Here is a 20,968-nt window from a genome sequence, read left to right as displayed (position 1 = left end):
TCCCATCTTTTTAGCCGACGACAATATCTGTTCTTTAAGCCTGTATTGCTCTTCTAGTCAGTTCCACCCAGTTTAGTATCTGACTGATCTCTAATAATTTGACTTGAGTTGGGATTGTGGATCTCCAAATATTGCAATCTCCTTGACAGCAGGGCCTTGCTTTCCAATTTTTTTTGAATCCTTCATAGTGCTTGGCCCAGAATAAGGATCCAATTAATGCTCTTTGTGGAACACTAATTAAGTAGACTCAGGCCCCCTCCTCGCTTGATAGTCACTCTGCCAGTTCCTGGGAAAGAAGGGAACATCCAAGAAAGCAATGCAGAGAAAACTCTACTCTCACTACATTGTGAGCTGCTCAAGGGCAGGGACCAGGTCTCATTAACCCCCATCTCCTTGCACCAGTTGGAAAAGAGAAGACAGGAAGAGAAGGAGGGAAGAATGGCTCCTCCTGTTGTATTCAGGAGTCTGCTTGTGTTGGCTCCTTCTCAGGAAAATGAGCTCGGTAGTGTGACTGAGCAAGTGGGAGCTCTCCTTGCGTGCCTTTTCTGGCTCTTCCTGAGGCTGCTTCATCACTGTGGGCATCCCCCAGGCTCCCTGCCTCTGCCTTCTGCACTTCTCTTTCAGTGCAGAGTGCCCCCACTCCTGAGGCTTCTGTTACTGCCTCCAAAGCTTCACTCACATCTTCAGCTCTAACCCTCCTCCAGACTTCATGTCTGCATTCCTGCCTGTTGAATATTTTTTCTTGCAAACTCCAGGTGTCCAGATCCAAACTCACTGACAACTCCATCCCCCATACATACTGACTGTTTTCCTGATTCCTTAGATTTTGTTAATAAAACCCTTCATTTTTCTAATCAGTGTCATCATTGGCTCTCATCAGCCATATTCAGTTAGTAAGGAACTTTCTCCAATTCTTTCTTCAAAAGGTTTCATATCTCAACCGTCCTTTCTTTTCCCACTGTCAGCATCACCACTGGTATCGACCTCTTTTCACTGATCTCCCCAGTTTCTCCCAGTTCTAACTTTTTAGACCCCACAACCTGACAAATCTGATTATACTATTGCTTTCATCATTTATTTCCACCTGGAGCATAGCACATGAAAATATTCCAATCTCTTCCTCCTAATTATAATATCCCTCAACTTCAATGCTGAGGCACACCATAATCTGACATAACAGTGGTAGGTCTCTCTACCAGGTAGCCTGTAGGATTTATCATTGTTTTGAGTTTCTCTCTCACTAAAATTTTAATGATGTTTTCACTCTTTCACAGCAAAGAGACAAAAATGACTGATAGTTCACAATTTACGTGGCTGTCTTATGTTCTATCAAGTCTTGAGCAGGTGCCAAAAATAGATTTTCTCTGTTCAGCTGTGATCTGGTGGGAGGATATTATAATCTAAGAGGGAAACATGGTTTTATAACCCTTGGGCACTATGCTAACACTCCTCCACTCAACAATTTTCAGCCTCTTTTTTCTGCCAAGAGGCTAAAGCCCAAATCAGTTTTGAGTTTTATCAAATCTTAATTAGCCTGGGGAGGATCATAAAGTTTAACCAAGTCTCATGTCTTTCGTAAATGATATCACAAATAGCTTTGAGCAAAGGAGGGTGGGTGTTCCACTCCTTGCTGTGGACATACAGAATTTATGACTGTAAGAAGTGATACACGTGGCAAGTAGAAATGGGTTTAGCCCCTTTCTGTTTATGTCAAGAGATCATTCTGATATTGGAGACAGAATCACCAAGGGGAAAATAGCCTACAAGTGAGATTAGAGCATTGTGGCCCTGGAGGAGGGCGAGCCTGTGGCTCCGTGGACCTCCTTAGCTTCAGTGAGTTAATGACCATGTGTTTGATGCCCTGATAGGCATCCATCCTTAGAATGGTGCCACTCGAAATAAGGAGGAAATGCAGAGTGCTCTCAATCATCTCTCACCATGTGGCGGGATCTGGGTAACACTGCTCAAAATCGGATGGTTATATTGATGATCACCTGAAAATCATAGAAAAGAAATTTTTAAAGAAGAGTTCAGGCATTCCACCATCTCTCCAACATAACAGCATCTCTCTTTACCTCTAATGTGCTTCTCTGACTTAAAGGAAGCACTTCTAAGAAAGGCAGAGGTCATTGTATGAGGCTCCAAGAAACGTCCCCTGCTGTTTCTGTCTCTCTCCTTCTGCAACAGGGTTTCCTCTGTCACCATGGTGACCCACCCACATCTCGGGATGAGGCCAACCAGCTATAGAGGCTTCGTAGGGGTGGGTGGAAGAGGAGAAGGATGGAGAGTAGGGAGTGTTTGGCAGGTATGCATGCATGCGTGCATGGACAGGGTGGGGGAACTAAGCAGGGGAAGCAGATTTCATTGAGTGGTGGGTATTAGGGTGTGGTTAACCAAAATGAGGGTGCCCTGACTTAAGGTGCTTCCACTTTACAGGACTTTGATTTGTCCCTAGGCCTTTATACAGGAGGGTCTGGATGCATCCTGAGATGCAGCAAGATGACCTGAGCTGTCCACTGCCTGAGATCAGGAGTCCTGGATTCTAGGCTCTGTCCTGCCTTTAAATGACACAGTATAATAGTTCAAAGGCATTTCCTTTATTAATAATATTCCACTTAGATGGAATAAGCCACACAATTAACACAGTTAACAGTTGCCAAACCCTGAAGTTCAAGGCGTTCCAAAAGCTTTTAAAATTGTTTGAATGAAAATGTGGCTGACCACTACAGTGCACTCTGGCATTCTATGATTGCTTCAACTGAACATTATGTTCTTGTTTTTCATTGTTGCATGTATCTGATTTCAACTAAAGCAAAGGGAAGAGGAGGCATGAGGCCTTTGCTTTAGTTTACCTAAACCGCAGGTTACAGCCCTGTCCTTCTTGCAGTCTAGAATATCTGCTTTCATTTCCTTACATCTTGTGACTGAAGCCTTCTTTCCTGCCTTTGGCCTTATACTCTGGCTACTCATTCCATAGCTCCTTCACTATGTCCCATTTCCCCTTCTATTCTGTAAATACCAGGGCTTCATAATGCTCAGGCATCTTTGTGAAGACTTCACCTCTACTCCAAGGTTTACATCCACTTGCCCAGATTAATAGTTCCCAAATCTACAACTCTAGCTCAGGGTCCATCTTGATCTGTAGGGTTAGATTTTATGCTTATGGACATGCCCTTGAAATTCCTACCCTCACCCCAAATCATTAAGTCCCAAAGTGAGCTCCTCATTTTATTCTGGTGTCCAGGCTTCTGTCCATGGTACTGTTGTTCCGTGGGCCTGGAATGTGAAACTTCAATCATCGTCACCATTTTCCTTCTGTCATCCTCCATATCCAGTGTATCCCAAAGTCCTCTTCCCTGTAGCCATCTCCTAAATCCAGGCCCATAATAGACCTTTTTGTCAAGATTTGTTTTAGCTCCACTGTCAATTTCCAAGACTAATCGTGTGAATTCCCACCAGACAAAATTTCCCAAACCAATGGAATCATCCAGCATTCCCTTGGTGAAGGCTGAACTCTAAATAGTCAAGCACAACAGGGCCGGGCACAGTGGCTCACACCTGTAATCCCAGCACTTTGAGAGGCCAAGGCGGATGGATCACCATGTCAAGAGTTTGAGACCAGCCTGGCCAACATGGTAAAACCCCATCTCTACCAAGAATACAAAAATTATCCAGACATGGGGTGGCATGTGCCTGTAATCCCAGCTACTCGGGAGGCTGAGGCAGGAGAATCACTTGAACCTGGGTGGCAGAGGTTGCAGTGAGCCGAGATCGCGCCACTGCACTCCAGCCTGGGGGATAGAGCAAAACTTCGTCTCGGAAAAAAAAAAAAAAAATGTCAAGCACACTACCCAGTGGGGGTGGGTTTGGGAAGTAGGCCACAATTTCTCACATGAAGATACTGTCCCTTCGCAAGACAGATTAGGTTGAAGCCAGGGAAGAAACTATTTGCCAAAGATTGAAACAGTTCTACACTGGACCTGAATTTAAGCAAGAAGAGAGAATCCAGAGAGATTAAAAAACATTTTTTCTTGCTTGTCCTCCAGAGGCAAGAAGAAAACTAGTTCCAATGAGGTTTTGTTGTTGTTGTTGTTTGGTTTATTTGTTCATTTTTAAGCAATATGACAGGATCACAGAGAAATGGGAGAAGCCCAGGTCATTCAATCTGGAGTTTCTGGAGAGTGGCAGTCAGTAAGAAACACTTCTAGACTTCCATCTCAGAGTTGACGTATCACCAGGAAAGGGTTATTTATGACTCAGATTCACTTAATAATTGCTGATAGCCAATTATGCTTCTTGCTCTGTGCTGAACACTTTCGCAGGCATTTTAAAAAAACTCATCTTCACAATGTTCTTCATTTAAATGAGGACTGAAGTAGAATGAATATATATTATTGGCCTACCATTTGCCAGACACTATGTAGAACTCTTTAAACACCTTAATTGAAATCTTTATTGTATTTTTTTAACAGATGAAGTCACAAACAATATATGTCTTGATTTACAAGTACAGTGCTTTTCCTTTTGTTTGAATCTCACTTAAAATGTTTCATTAACAGCGGATTTTTTCCTACCTTGGCATTAAGGAGAACATTTTTAAGTTAAGTATAAGGATGAGAATAACCCTAAAATAACCGCTGTGACATTTTGTTGTATTTCCTTTTATTACCTTCCGCCTGTGGATGATTATATGAGTGCTTACATACACCCTCAACCCCAACTCCCCCACCTAAATAACATTGCAATGAATAATCTTGTATATGTGTCATTTTGTACAGACTGTAGTTCTTAAAATGAATTAAAATAGCACGATTTAATCTTTACATGTATGCAGAATGACAATTGTGTGAGACAATTGGCTGTGGCATTTTTATAGTAGTAAAAGCGATGAAACCACCTAAATGCTTATACATACATTTACTTATGCACACAGATAAAAATATCTAGTTTTTGCATAAGTAATCATGCTGCATATACTACTTTAATCTTCTTCATACCTAATGAATAAATGAAAGTGTCTTGAATATATTTTTATGTTTTGAAATATTATTTGAAACACCTTATATGGTTTCACAATATTCTATCTATAGAATAGTCTATTCTGTATGTCTATATATCATTTAAGCATACTATATTTAAGCATATTTAAGCAGGTCCCCTATTTTTGGTATTTAAATTGTTCAAAAGTTTAATAATGTGACATCAAACAACCCTGAGCACACATCTTTAGCAATGTCTCATTTCCTTAGCCCAATAACTAAAATCAGCATTTCTAAGTCAACACACTGTCAGTTGTCTAGCAATGTGACAGGGTAGATTGATGGATTTCCTCATGTTGAACGATTCACTTGTCTATTACTGAGAAATATCTTATTTGATTCTGGTGTCTTATTATTTTATTACAACACTGGATTCTATTTTCTTGTGATATATGTATATATATATATGAAATATGCATTCATAAATAACATTTGTATTTTTTTTGCTAACCCTGTCAAGCTTTAGTATTAACATAATTTTGTAAAACCAAGTGAATAACTTTCCATCTTTTTGTATGCTTTGAAACAGTATAGCATGAAGCATCTGTTTTTTGGATGTTCGGAGGAATGCAACAATAAAAACGTGTAGTGTCTTTTCGGGGGGTCCTTCTATTGGCACAGGGCTAAAGGCTTGGCTTGTGTTATTTCATCAACTGCACAACACCAATTTTGGGAGGCAGATTGTGTTGTCATTGCCAGTTTAGAGATAAGGAAACTGAAGTTTGGAGAGTTTGAATATTTTGCCGAATGTTGCGTAGCTAACAGGTGAAGCTGGGATATGAACCCAGGCAGGCTGGCGCTAGGCCCACATTCTTAACTATGTAATGTTATGTATATTGCCTTCCCATACTTGGCAACACAATCCTTGCATAGTGATTCATTCAAGCTTTCCAATTTCTAAATTCAAGTTGCAATTTCAATTTTTCTTTAAAAAAATCCATTGGACATTTTAAACTTCCTTAGCTTAAAACTAAAATATCACTCACAAAAATCTTCATATATGAAGTTGGATCGCTTTTCTTCTTAATTTTCTGTGTCAGTGTTTTCTGGATTAGTAATTTATTCATATTATTACTCTTTCACAGAATTACCTCTTATACATATCAGTTCTATAATTTTTTAACTCTTCCAATCATTATTTTACACTTTTGAATTTGCTAATTCCTGCCTCTTAATTTTCTTTGGTTTCGTTTGTTATTGTTTTCTCATTTCCTGGCTTAAATCTTTGATGCATTTATTTTCACTCTTTTCTGTTAACAATATAAGGTCTTTAACTATGAATTTCTCTCTGGCACTATTCCGTGAGCAACAATACACAGTGTTCTTGTTGTTGTTATATCCTAAATGATCTGTAATTGCAGCCTTAGTTTTCTCTTTGACCCAAGAGTTATTTAGTAGAGTGTTAAAATTCAAAATGTTTGGGTTTGTTCGTTTGAACTTTTGCCATTAATTTTCTGTTGTATTGTACTGTGGTCAGAGAGCAGAGCCTGTACAAGTTCTGCTTTTTGGAACTTACTGAGATTTCCTTTGTGGACTAATATACAATCAATTTTTGTAAATGTTTTATGAGTACTTAGAGAAAAGATATATTTTCTTTTGGTAGAGTACAAAATTGACATGTATCTCTTAAAGCAGTTTCCTATTATATCTATGAAATCCATTATTCAATTCCTCCGCATCCTAATTCATCCTTTGCCTACTTAATCTCTCAAAGACTGAGGGTGATGTGTTAAGGTCTTCCGCTACTCTTGTGTTCCCATCACTTCCTCTTTGTATTTGTTACAGAATTAGTTTTATATATTTCACAGCTACATTATTCAGCACAAAAAGCACATGACGCTATCTGTGTCTTGTTTATCGCATGTACCATTTATCAACATTAAATAACCCTTTCTGTCCTTTTTTTTTCTTTTTTTTTTTTGAGATGGAGTCTTGCTCTTTTGCCCAGGCTGGAGTGCAGTGGTGCCGTGGCGCAATCTTGGCTCACTGCAACCTCTGCCTCCTGGGTTCAAATGATTCTCCTGCCTCAGCCTCCCGAGTAGCTGGGATTAAAGGCTTCCACCACCATATCCAGCTAATTTTTTGTATTTTTAGAAGAGACATGGTTTCACCATGTTGGCCAGGCTGGTCTCAAACTCCTGACCTCAAGTGATCAACCCGCCCCGGCCTCCCAAAGTGCTGGGATTCCAGGCATGAGCCACTGCGACTGGCCCCTTTCTGTCCTATTTAATGCCTTCTTTTTGCCTTTAAGTCCACTTGATCTGACATTTATATTGCCATCCCAGCTTCCTTTTTGTTTGCACTTGCCTGATAAACTTTGTCTAGCCTTTTATATCTAACCTTTCTGTGTCATTTTATTTTATGCTTATCTTTTGATGATACAGAAAGAGTATTCTATCTTATGTGGTACTTCATGGGTTGTCCAATTAGCTAAAAGGGATTCCTCATTCTCATAGAATGGTCCTTTCTTCATTGGAGTATCTTCTCCTCTCTGCTATAGTTGTGTAGTATGATCATGCCTTCTCCGCAAAGCCCAGACCCCAGGTGTCAGGGCTACTTGACCAAGTATGAGTGCTTGACTTAACCTAAGTCAATTCAAGTCCCTACTCCAGAAATTAGAAATCATTATAAGAGAGAGTTTTGGTGTCTCTGTATGACTGTACTCATGACACATAAACTAGGTTGCTATGGGCAGTCATGTGGGTTTGGAAGAGATAAAGTCAGTCTTTAGAGACCGGGGCATATTGTATTTTCCAAAAATGGCTACAGTTATATTTCTAGTCCCACAGGCTCTCCCATAACCTTGCCATCCACTCATTAGATAGGACTTATTTTCCTGCTCCTTGTAACTGGAGGCCTGTGTGACTGTCTCAATGAATAGAATACAGCAGGAGTAACCTTGCACGACTTCCAAGGCTGGGTGCAAAAAGTGTTACGACTTTCACCTGGCTCTCTTTCTTTTGGCACACTCAACCTTAGATTCCAGCTGCCAAGTTGTAAGGAAATCCAGGCTACATGAAAAAGATACATGTAAGGGCTGATATTCCCAGCTAAGGTCTCAGTTGACAGCCAACATTCACTGCCAGCCCCGTGAGGGGACAAGACTTCAGATAGTTCTGACCCACAGCCTTCTAGCTGTCCTACCTGAAACAACTGGAATGGAGATGAGCCATCTCTATTGAACTTGGCCCAAGTCACAGATGTATAAGCAAGCTAAATGTTGTCTTTATTGTACCATTTTTATTTTGGGATAGTTGTAGTCTCACATGCAACTATAATGAATAATACAGAAAGATCCTGTGTACTCATTGCTCAGTTTCTCCATTTTGTAAAAATATAGTACTATATCAAAATCAGAATATTGGCATTAACACAGTTAATGTACAGAACATTTCTGTCAACACAAGGATTCCTCTTGTTGCTCTTTTATAGCCTCACCCACTTCCTTCCTGCACCCACCCCTTCCTTAATGCCTGGCAACCAATAAATCGTTCATTTCTATAATTTTGCTATTTTGTGAATGTTATAGAAATGGAATCATACAGTATGTTAACTTTGGGATTGGGTTTTCTTTCAGCGAGTGTAATTCTCTGGAGATTGTTGCGGGTTGTTGCATGTGTAAATGGTTCATTGCTTTTTATTGCTGAATAGTGAATATTCCATGGTATGGATGTATCATACTTTTTTTTTTTTAAACCATCGACCTGTTGAAAGGCATATGGGTTGTTTTCAGTTTGGGGATATTATGAATGGAGATGCTGTCAACATTCATGTGCAGGTTGTCATGTCAACATACAGCTTCATATACCTGGAATAAATACCTAGGAATGCAATTACTGAGTTGTATGGTAGTTGCATATTTAATTTTTTTTTTTTTTTTTTTGGAGAGAGAGTCTTTCTCTGTTGCCCAGGCTGGAGTGCAGTGGCGTGATCTTGGCTCACTGCAAGCTCCGCCTCCTAGGTTCATGCCATTCTCCTGCCTCAGCCTCCCGAGTAGCTGGGACTACAGCTGTCTGCCACCACACTTGGCTAATTTTTTTGTATTTTTAGTAGAGATGGGGTTTCACCCTGTTAGCCAGGATGGTCGCAATCTCCTGACCTCGTGATCCGCCCGCCTCGGCCTCCCAAAGTGCTGGGATTACAGGTGTGAGCCACCGCGCCCGGCCTGCATATTTAATTTTTAAAAAATCTTCCAAACTGTTTTCCATAGTGACTGTACCATTTTACATTTCCACGAAAAATGAATGAGTGATCCAGTTTCTCTATGTCCTTGCCAGTATTTGGCATTGTCACTATTTTTTTTTTTTAATTTTAGCTATTTATACCTTAGGTATGTAGCGATATCTCATTGTGGTTTTAATGTGCATTTCCCTTATGGCTAATGATGTTGAACATCTTTTCATTTGCTTGTTTTTCATCTATATATCTTCAGTATAATGTCTCGTCGTTACTTCTGCCCATTTTTAAGTCAGATTGCATTTTCCTGTTTTGAGAATTATTTTTATATCCTAGATATTAGTCCATTATTAGATAGAAGGTTTGCAAATAGTTTTTCCAGTGCGTACCCTGTCTTGTCATCCTTTTAATAGAGTCTTTTGCAGAGCAAATGTTTTAAGTCTGATTTATCAATTTTTAAATTTTATACATTGTGCTTCTGGTATCAAGCTTAGGAACTCTCTTCTATCCCTGAGGCCTGAAAAAAATTCTCCTGTTTTTTTCTTCATGCTTTATAGTTTTATATTTTACATTTAAATACATGATCTATTTTGAGTTAATTTTTATATGAGGTAGGAGACTTAAATGTTGAAGTTCTTTTTTTTTTTGCTTATGAATATCCAATTGTAAATACCTGATCTATTTTGAGCTAATTTTTATATGAGGTAGGAGACTTACATTGAAGTTCTTTTTGTTTTTTGTTTTTTGTTTGCTTATAAATATCCAATTGCTCTAGAATCACTTCTTTAAAAAGATCACCTTTTTTCACTAAATTGCTTTTGCACCTTTTTCAAAAAATCAGTTGGGTATATTTGCATGGGCCTATTTCTGAGTTTTCTATTCTGTTCCATTTATCTATATGTATATCCCTCTGCCAATGCCACACAGTTTTGATTACTGTTGCTATATGATATTTCTTGAAATTGAGTAGACTTATCCTCCTACTTTATTTTTCTTTTACAAAATTCTTTTAGCTATTCTACTTCCTTTGCCTTTTCATATCAATTTTATAATAATATTGTCTATAGCTAGAAAAAAATTTTGCAGGGATGTTGGTAGGAATTACATTGAATCTGTACATTATTTTAAAGAGAACTGACATCTTCGCTGTCTAGTCTTCCAATCCCTAAACATGGCATGTATCTCTATTTATATTGTACTATTTTAATTCCTTTGACATTTATACTTTAAAAATTATTTTCTTAGTGGCTCTTCTAGGGATTGCATATGTGTCTCACCTCATCACAATCCTCAGAATTAACTAATTCCAGTAGAATGTAGAAACTTTGTTCCAATAGTGCATCAATGAATCCTCCTCCTTTGTCTTATCATTGTCATATATATTACATCTCTCTCTCTATATATGTATACATACATTACACTCAACAATGCAGTATAAAAATTATTGCTTTATATACTTTTATGTCTTTTAAAAGTTAGGAGAAGACACAAGAAAAATATGTCTACAGAGCCTCTTGCATTAACCACATATTTGTAATTTCTAATGTTTTAAATGTCTTCCTGTTTAAATTTCTTCTTTCTTGATAATGAAATCTTAAATTTATTACCAGTGGAACTGTTTCTTCTAATGAGATCTTAGGTAGAAGCCCAATTCAGAAGACACATGGAAATCAAGCTGCTCTGGGAGAGGCAGGGGTTGATTGAGTAGGAAGAGTGCTCACACTCCATCCTAGACACTATTCTTTACACAGTGGCCCTTGAGGCACCTGCAAGCAACCCTCAGGTCTCTCTGAAGCCATTTTGGAAATGCTGTCCTAGAAGCACCCTTAAGTGACTGCTTTGATGTGAGAATAAGGTGGTCTTCACAGAGAATCATGTTGGCCCCCGTCTGAAGGAGGTAGAGGAAGGCACTGAGCTTACACTTAGGCAAGAACTGCAAAAGGTTCCATGTGGAACCTTTCTTTTTTTAATTTCTGAAAATGTGTCAGTTTGAGGCAACAAATAACTCCCTTTATCTCGGGGTAAAAGAACTTTAGAACCTATTTCATCCTTCTATAAGATGTCTTGAATACTGAATGACTCATCCCAGCCAATATTCTAACAATTAGTATGTGTGAATTCAAATGCATGAACTCAAATGAGCTATGTCCTAATGTCTGTTTCCTTTCAGCCTGAACTTTCCTTAGTATTTCTTATAATTCAGATTTGCTAGCAAATAATTTTCTCAGTCTTTGTTTGTATAAGAATGTTTTTATTTCACCTTCATTTTTGAAGATTATTTTTGCTGTATGTAGAATTCTTGGTTGACAGGCTTTTTTTTTTTTCTTGTAGCACTGTGAAAAGGTCTTCCCAACTGCCTCTGGCCATTGTTGTTTTGGTTGAGGAGTCAGCCATTTATTGTATTGCTGCTCCTCTATATGTGATGAGAAGGCAAGGGTATCTCACAGTGCCCCAAATCTGCTGAGTCTCTTTTGACCACAGTAGCAGTTGCCAGTACTCACAGCCTGTCCCACCCAGGTAGAACCTCTGTGCTGACCGATCAGCGGGGAGGGTGGAGCAGCTCTGGGCAAGAATGTCTAGAGCTAATAAACCCCTCACTGTTCTTACCTGAAGTTCAGCAGTTGTTCAACCATAAATGCTTCTCAGATTATTGTATACCTTTGGTCAATTTCCAGAGCACTGAAATGGCTGTTTTCATAAATTTTCTCTAGCTTCCTAATTGCTTTATGAGGAAAGGATTTGCCAACCTTCTTACTGGGGCATGACCAGCTTCACTGGGGTTCTGGGCACAGTCTCCCCAATCATCCTCTAGCTTCCTAGTACCCTGGAGACCTCAGTGCTCAGCCAAAGAGATGTTAGAGGGAAGTGGAGACGAAGGGGAAGCTCTGGTTGTGTCTTCACTCCCTGGGTAGCTTAAAGGCATCTTAAGATCTTTTGGTATTAGTAAAATTCCGAATACATTTTAGGTTGAACATTTTGTATCCTTGGAGAATGATACCTGTGTCCAGATTTCAGACTCATTCATACATATTAATAGTTAGAATATTGTCTGGGATGAGTCATTTGGTATTAAAGACATCTCATAGAAGGGAAAATAGGTTCTAAAGTTCCTTTGCCTCAAAATAAAGGGAGTTATTTGTTGTACCAGACTGACACATTTTCAGAAATGAAAAAAGAAAGATTCCACATGGGACTCTTTGCAGTTCTTGCTCGAAGTATAAACTCAGTGGCTTCCTCTGCCTCCTTCAGGTGGGGGCCAACATGATTCCATATGAAGACCACCTTGTGCTCACATCAAACCAGTCACTGAAAGGTACCTCTAGGACACTGTTTCCCAAACTGGCTTCAGAGAGACCTGAGCGTTGCGCGGATGTGGCTCAAAAGCCACTGTTTAAAGGATGGTGTCTAAGGGATGGAGTGTCAGCATTCCTCCTACTCACCTGACCTCCGCCTCACCCAGAGCAGCTGGGTTTCCATCTGTCTTCTGTACTGGGCCTCTACCTAAGATTTCATTAGAAGAAACATTTCCTCTGGTAATAAACTTAAAATCTCTTGATCAAGTTCAGCTACTGCATTTTATAGGTGAGAAAAGAGGTTCAGAGAAGTGAAGTAACCTGTCCAAGATCAGAGAGTTGGTGGCAGAGACAGGACTTTCCCAAGCCTGTACTTTTATTCATTATGCGTCATTGTCTGAAAGCTTGCATGCTATTTACAAAGTCTCTCTGTGCTCCGCAGAAGACACTCCAAGAAGGTTTGTGTTTTCTGGTGGCTGTGCATCTCATTGCTTGTAGCCCTTGGGTGTTGGTATATATCTGGGTTCCATGAAATACTTTCTCTGAACTCTGTAAGAATGGGTGTGGTTTTGAGTTAAGTAAGTTTTGAATCCTGCATAATATATCCTTCCTCTCGGACATTTACCATGCATGTTAAAGGCACTGAGAAGTCCAACCATAAATAACCCATTTTATTAGTTATTTGACCATGGAGCAATTTTTTCACCTAACACAGAGTGTAGACAGGAAACATATACATCCATTTGGGTATTCTGGGGGGACTTTAACAAAAGGACTACATTCAAAAGTGTGAGCAGGATGTATGGAACCCCCAAGAGACACTGCAGTGCTCCAGGACTAGTAGAAGTGAGAGCTTTAGCCAAACTGGGCCTGAGTGATGAAGGAAAGGAGTGGCTTCTGGAACCCAAAGGCAGGGAGAACTGTGTACACAGGGTCCTCTGATCTTTAGTTGAGAGACATAGCCAGACTCCCATTAATGTACAGGAAGGTAGCCTGGGAATGAAGTGTCCCACCTTCACTCTCCTCCATCTCTCTGCTCTCTTTTGGGGATTCCCCATTTATCAAACCAAACCAGCAGCCACAGAATGAGAAACCTAGCAAAGTAGTACACACAGATCAGCATCCAGGAGCACTGAGAAGGCTGGAGAGTCGATACAGAGGGTCAAATGGAAATTTCCAGCATAGATTCATTAACCAGCTTTGACAAATGCTACGTTAGTGTACTCCAAAGATGTCCTGTGGGGGTTTGGGCAGATGGTTTTCTATGTAATGGGTGGAGGTCTGGAACGTGTGGGAAGATATGTGTTGATGTGGAAGGGAGGACAGCAGAATTCATGACGTACACCGAATAGCAAAGCTAACAATTCTCTGATTTTGTCGAGGGCTCTTCTCTGCGAGGATATGCATGCAGTCTGTTAAGTTTGGCATCCTGTCTTTCTCTGGACTTATCAACTGATCATATCTCCTCTCCCTCAATTACCAGTCCCTCCTCCTTCTCTCTTCATGAGTCCTGGGCTTTGGCACAGTGCCCAGTCAGGGATATCAGCCTTCCTGATGGATTGAGCTGGATAACAACAATTAGCGCTCAGGACTCATTGATCGATATGCTGACAAGACCACAAAGTGACAAAACAATCTTCATTTGAGCCCTAAGGCTGTTTGCAGGAAGCAGAGAAGCAAGGTGGGGCCCCTCTGCCCACTGAGAGCATGTGGACCACCAGCAGCAGTTAGCAGGTCTCCTAGAACCAGCACATGCACCCTTGCCTCAGCAGCCAAGGCTGAAGAAGCTGACAGTGAGTTTCCTCACGTTTGGTAGCAGGTTTATCTGCTAAGGGAGGTGGGCAGTTGACTCTGTGGTACAGATACACTGTGTGGATATGTATGTGTGTGCATGTATTGATGTTTGCATGTGTTTGATTATGTGTGTGTTTGGAGTGGGCAGTAGGTGAAACAGAGGAAGGGTGATTTGGTGTCTGCCATTCTTCATGATCATTCAGTGGCAGATATAACAAAAGCGATTTCTGTTTAGTGAGTCAAAGGAAAGTTGGGGGGTACAAATAATGCCCAAAGGCATAAACAGTGGCTGGATCAGTGGGATCCTGAGAGTATAAAACAAAGAGGTGGGCCGGGTGTGGTGGCTCATGCCAGTAATCCCAGCACTTTGGGAGGCCAAGGCGGGTGGATCACCTGAGATTGGGAGTTCAAGACCAGCCTGGCCAACATGGTGAAACCCCGTCTCTATTAAAAGTAAAAAAATTAGCCGGGCATGGTGGCAGGTGCCTGTAGTCCCAGCTACTTGGTGAGGCTGAGACAGGAGAATTGTTTGAACCCAGGAGGTGGAAGTTGCAGTAAGCCAAGATCGTGCCACTGCATTCCAGCTTGGTTGACAGAGCGAGACTCCATCTCCAAACAAACAAACAAACAAAAACAACAACAACAAAAAAACAAAGAGGTGACATAGATATTGGCTATAACTCTCATGTCTGGGGCCTGATCACCACACTCCAGAATTGCTACGATAACCTGGTTTCTCCAATGCTGTGTCATCCTGGCCTTGAGCCTGCAGGTATTTTAACTACCACCAGGTTAAAGTTTCGATGCTTAAGGCCAACGAGTTTTAAACGCTAGTGTACTTAAGAATTACATGAGGAACTGATTAAAAAGATTCTGGGCCTTCGTTCCACCCCATAAATTATGATTTTGGAAGATTCGACACAGGCTCTAGGAATCAGCTTTTTAAAAGCATCTTAGGTGACTGGTGGAAACTGGCCCACACTTTGGGCAATGCTGCAGGTGTAACTTCATTTTCAAGGCTGCCCCATAGTCCAGGCCGATTTCATTTCACTCAACATGCCAGGGACTCACACGGACTGGTTTCCTTCTGCTGTCCCCAAAACCCCTATTCCTCGGTGCTTGCCTTGGGAAGAACATCTTCCACTTGGGTTGTTCTTCTCCTTCTCACTTCTCCCAAACTCTTCCAATCCTTGAAGATAAAACTCAGGTAGGTCGGACGTGGTGGCTCACACCTGTAATCCCAGCTCTTTGGGAGGCCGAAGCAGGTGGATCACAAGGTCAGGAGTTGAGACCAGCCTGGCCAACATGGTGAAACCCCGCCTCTACTAAAAATACAAAAATTAGCTGGGCATGGTGGTGGGTGCCTGTAGTCCCAGCTACTTTGGAGGCTGAGGCAGGAGAATTGCTTGAACCCAAGAGGCAGAAGTTGCAGTGAGCCGAGATCATGCCACTGCACCACTCCAGCCTTGGTGACAGAGCCAGACTCCATCTCAAAAACAACAACAATAACAACAACAAACTCAGGTTCATCTCCATAAAGCCATACTCAGGTCCTCCAATGCAAAATGGAGTTCTTTGCTCTTCTGATAATTGGAGAATTTGTCACCACTGTCATTCATTTTTGGTGCTTCATCATATATTGCTTCTTCTCTGTCTCATTCATTCACTCTTTCAAAGTTCATTAAATACTTCTGCATGTAAGGCTCTCTTCCTCAACTATTTATACATTGAATGTTTCTGGAGGTTGAGTTCAATGACAGTGCTTTTGTGTTTACCATAGCACAATATTTCTTAGGCTCCTTGGAGGTACTTGTGCAGTTTTTTGAATGATTAATAAATAAGTAAATGAATCAACTCTTGAGGTAGCAGAAAATGAACAAGAGGCCATGGTGATAATACTGGATTGCTTATCTGAGCTTCCTTCTTCTTGTTCTCTTCTTCCTAAGGCCCAAAGTGGCAGATATTCTGGGCCTGTAGCCAGGTTTGTGGGTCATAGCATTTCACATGTATCTGAGTATGAGCGTGTTGGGGGAAAGAAGGCACCCCTCCTTCCTAATCTCAAATCCAACCCACACTTGGCACTTCTGCTTGAAGATTAGTTATCATTCTAATTCATTCCAACACAGCTCTTTAGATCTTGGTGGCATGAAAAAGGCAATGCAGAGAGGCAGGCCTTTGCCTCTTGGTGTCAGAAAGTGGGATCCCCCCGCCGCCACCCAGTAAGACAGGTTGGTTGCTGATGACATTATGAGGTCACTGATTCCTGTGCTTCTGTCCACTCTCTTGCTTTCCCTATTTCTCAGTCTTGTCCCTTTACCCCAGAAGCCCTGACTCAGGGTCCCCTTGGAGCTGAGTAGTGAGTGCTCTTTTTCTTGAGAGCCCAGGTCTGTGTGAACTCATCCCCAGTGGGCCTGCTCTGCTTCCCCACTTCTGGCAAGGATGTTCATTTTCAATTCTGCTTGAAAAAAAAGTGGCATCACATTGGTTGTCATGCCCACGCAGGGAAACAATGTGTCTTCTGCCAGATTCACTTAAAAAGACAAACTTTAGGTCTCCTTGGGAGAGCTGCCTGCCACCTGCTGTGATCCGCGTCTTCAGGACAGCTTTGGCTCGTCTGAGCCTGGAGATGCTGGAGCTGTGTTTGTTCTGCTTGAAGTTATTGTAATTACTACAAAAGACACATTTACCATCCCCTGCTCAGCTCCAGGTGACTAATCCTCTTGCTGGTAATAGGGAAAACTCAGGAATATCCTGAGAGCTATTTAAATCATACCCATGGGAAGACAACCTTGAAATGCCCTGGAATTGCTTGGGAGTGGAATCAGGTGTGAGCACCAGATGTGTGATGAGGTGGATATGAGCAAGGGTGAGCTGGGCTTGGCTGCTGACACAGTGCCAAGCGGGCCTGCAGGTGGGCTCCCTATGGAGGCATAAGGCCTATGATATTCCCTCTGAAGTGGGATTGCTGTGAGATTCTTTTGCAAATTTCAGATTCTTTTCACCTCCACCCATGGGCAGGCACCCCATCTTACAATCTGTCAAGCTCCAATCTAGGCACCCGACATAGCTACTTAACATCACAAAACTCAACTCAAGTTGAAATATTGGAATGATAGAATGGTTGCTATTTTGAGAATGTGCAACCTTTTGGGAAACCCCCAAATATCCCAAATACAAAGTAGATCACCACACCACCTGCATCTACCCAGTAATGCTATGCGTGTACCTGACATACTATCATAGCTCCCCCTGCATCTACCCAGTAATGCTATGAGTGTTCCTGGCATACTATCATAGCTCCCCCTGCATCTACCCAGTAATGCTATGAGTGTACCTGACATACTATCATAGCTCCCTTAAGTAGTGAAATTTTCTGTGATCTAGGTCTGTGTTTAACTTTCACATTTGTTCTTCCCATTATAATACCAACTGGAAGAAATTCTGACTCTGGTGCCTGGCCCAAGAATCCACACATATTGCCATCCCAATATCAGTGGAGTTTTATTTATCACGTTTGGGAAAAGACTCTGTCTCGCTTTCTCTCTCTATATATATATATCTATCTATCTGTATATATAGATATAAATATCTATATATATCTATATATGTCTATATGTGTATATATATGTGTACATATGTATATAGATATACACACACACACACACACACACACACATTGTTTTCCCATCAGCCACTGTTTGTTTTGTTGGACATTGTTTGAAGTAGCTTGGAAATATCATGCCATTGAACCTTACAACAAGTCTGTGAGCTCATTTACATTTTATAGATGACATTGAGTTGCCCAAGGAGGTCACACAAAAAATAAGTAGCTGAACCTGAATTCAAATTCACATCTAATAACTCCAAACACGGTGCTCTTGATCTCTGCACTATAATGTGGTTTTGCCAGAATGTGCAAATACAGACTCATCTGTTGAGCTGGACAGGGTTTCTAGTGGGATCTAGGTTTGCACACTGGTAATAAATGGCTGATTCTTGGACAAAGGTTCACACTGCTTCTAATCTAGAAATCTGTTCTTACACTTACCCTAAAACCCCCTAAGGAGTCTGCCTCTGACTCAGCCCGGAGCAATGTAGCTATTCTTTGTCCTTGCATCTCCCTGCTGACAGCATTCTTGTAGCTTCACATTGTAGCCCTTCTTTTCCTTCACCTAAAGGCCATCATTCTATTGGAACATGCAGCCTGGCAGAAACCAGCCACACTGCTGGGGAAGGTGGTTAGACACACAAGACCAGGAGTTGGGCAGTGAGTGCTCTTTTTCTGGGCACCTCCATGCATAGCACTGCTTCCAGGTGATGACTCCTGGCCGTATGGACATGGATGAACATGCCAGGGGTCCTCTGCCATCTTATACCTGCTTTCCTGCACCATAGCCTTCTTTTATTTTTATTTTATTTTATTTTTTTTGAGATGGAGTCTCGCTTTGTTGCCAGGCTGGAGTGCAGTGGTGCGCTCTTGGCTCACCGCAACCTCTGCCTCCTGGGTTCAAGCAATTCTCCTGCTTCAGCCTCCCGAGTAGCTGGGGTTACAGGTGCCTGCCACCACGCATGGCTAATTTTTGTATTTTTAGTAGAGATGGGGTTTCACCATGTTGGCCAGGATGGTCTCAATCTCTTGACCTCGTGATCCACCCTCCTCGGCCTCCCAAAGTGCTGGGATTACAGCCATGTGCCACTGCTCCTGGCCCGTAGCCTTCCTAGAATAGTCTCAGCACACAACCCCTTATTGATCTTTCCACTGAGTTCCTTTTTTATGCTGTCATCACTTTTCTGAATCTTGTTTCTGTCACCCTGGAATGTCTTTTCCCACATTACCACTTGTTCAATTTTTATTCATCCTTCAAGGCCCTCTAAAACAACACCTTATCCATGGCAGCTTTCTCCAATTCCTTCAGCTGCAGGTAATCTTTCTTTACTGTGAACTCTCCTCTGCTCTGTCATTTCTTGGGGGTGCTTACCACTTTCTACATTGTGTTATAATTACATATGTACATGCCTTGTGTCTTCTAACACACTAATTTCTTGATGATGGCAGGTGATGAAAAATTCATCTTTTTGCTTCCCAAGGAGTCTAACATAGCCTTCCACTCAACGTGCATCCATTGAGTAGATAAATATGGCCATTATGCCGGGCACTTGGGGAGATATGAAGGCAGATCTGACACAGTGCAACTTGCTCATAGTAGGTGCTCAATTGCTCAATAAATATTTTAAAATGTTAGAATAGGCCGGGCGCAGTGACTCATGCCTGTATAATTCTAGCACTTTGGGAGGCCAAGGTGGGCGGATCACTTGAAGTCAGAAGTTCAAGACCAGCCTGGTCAACATGGTGAAAACCTGTCTCTACTAAAAATACAAAAAAAAAAAAAAGAAAAAAAAGATTAGCCAGGCATGGTGGCAGGTGCCTGTAATCCCAGCTATTTGGGAAGCTGAAGCAGGAGGAGAATCGCTTGAACGCGGGAGAGGAGGTTGTGGTGAGCTGAGATTGCACCATTGCACTCCAGCCAGGGCAACAAGAGTGAAACTCCATCTCAAAAAAAAAAAAAAAAAAAAAGATAGAATAAATACTAGTCTGTGTAATTGCAGAGAGTACATAAAATATTTTGAAGATTTTAATAGAGTAAGAATAATGAGGCTGGGTGCGGTGGCTCACGCCTGTAATCCCAGCACTTTGGGAGGCCAAGGTAGGTGGATCACGAGGTCAGGAGATCGAGATCATCCTGGCTAACACAGTGAAACCCCGTCTCTACTAAAAATACAAAAAATTAGCCAGGCATGGTGGCAGGTGCCTGTAGTCCCAGCTACTTGGGAGGCTGAGGCAGGAGAATGGTGTGAACCCGGGAGGCAGAGCTGGCAGTCAGCCGAGATGGTGCCAGTGCACTCCAGGCTGGGAGACAGCGCGAGACTCCAACTCAAAAAAAAAAAAAAAAAAAGAATAATGAAAGGGAAGCTTCAAAAATAAAGTAAATCTTGAATGCAGCTATAAAGGAGACTTGATTTTGGACTGCGGGGAGAGAGGCCAGGGGAGGTGACTTCTTTCACAGAAAGGAAGGCCAAGAATAAAACGTGAGAGAATGGGGCCTGAGTCATAGAGGGTTGGTAGGAGTGCAGATGAGAGACGGTAGAATGAGGTTAGATTATGGCACTTTAACGCCAAATTGACTTTGACTTTATCCTGAAAGGCTGTTGACGGCATGGCAACGGTCTTGTTTTCTAAGAATTGACCAGTAGGAAGAATTGGAGTGAAGAAGGGAAATGCGTTGACAAGCTACTATAGAAATGCAAGTGGGAGGTAACGGCAGCTGAATCAGCTCTGAGGTCTCCATAACTTATAGTCTTTGTGGCTAATGAGCAAAGGGCCAGGTAGAAGAAGCAAAGAGGGCTGATAATGAAGATTTGATTCCGTTTCTTTTCATCAGAGGACTCATTCCTGCTGGTTGTTGGATACAGCATTTGTCTGAGGCATTTGGGTAGATTTCACAGCTAACAGGCACAGCTCAGCAGCAAAGGCAACACAACCCGAAGTGGCTGTTTACACTCACGCAGTCTCCCAGATCCCTGAGAAGTTCTCTGGGAGTGGAAAGGGAGGAAACTGGATGCGGTGTCCTGCACCAAAATGCCTATTTCCAGGTAACCATATGCCCA

General features: G+C 41.6%; 1 protein-coding gene across 2 annotated transcripts in view; it reads right to left on the bottom strand.

Annotated features, from left to right (window-relative positions):
- The window catches only part of SHISA6 (shisa family member 6), a 325,177-nt gene that overhangs the window by 10,328 nt on the left and 293,881 nt on the right, over positions 1–20,968 (bottom strand). The window contains exon 4 of one of the 2 annotated variants that reach the window (XM_004058600.5): positions 1,938–1,994. The exons of the other annotated variant lie outside the window; for it this stretch is intronic. Within the exon in view, the coding sequence (XP_004058648.2) occupies positions 1,938–1,994 (57 nt within the window). The remainder of the gene's footprint in view (positions 1–1,937; positions 1,995–20,968) is intronic. 2 annotated transcript variants of the gene reach the window in all.

The sequence above is a fragment of the Gorilla gorilla genome, chromosome 19 (assembly GCF_029281585.2).
Source record: "Gorilla gorilla gorilla isolate KB3781 chromosome 19, NHGRI_mGorGor1-v2.1_pri, whole genome shotgun sequence".
NCBI lineage: Eukaryota > Metazoa > Chordata > Mammalia > Primates > Hominidae > Gorilla > Gorilla gorilla.
This window is presented reverse-complemented; position numbering and strand designations above follow the sequence as displayed.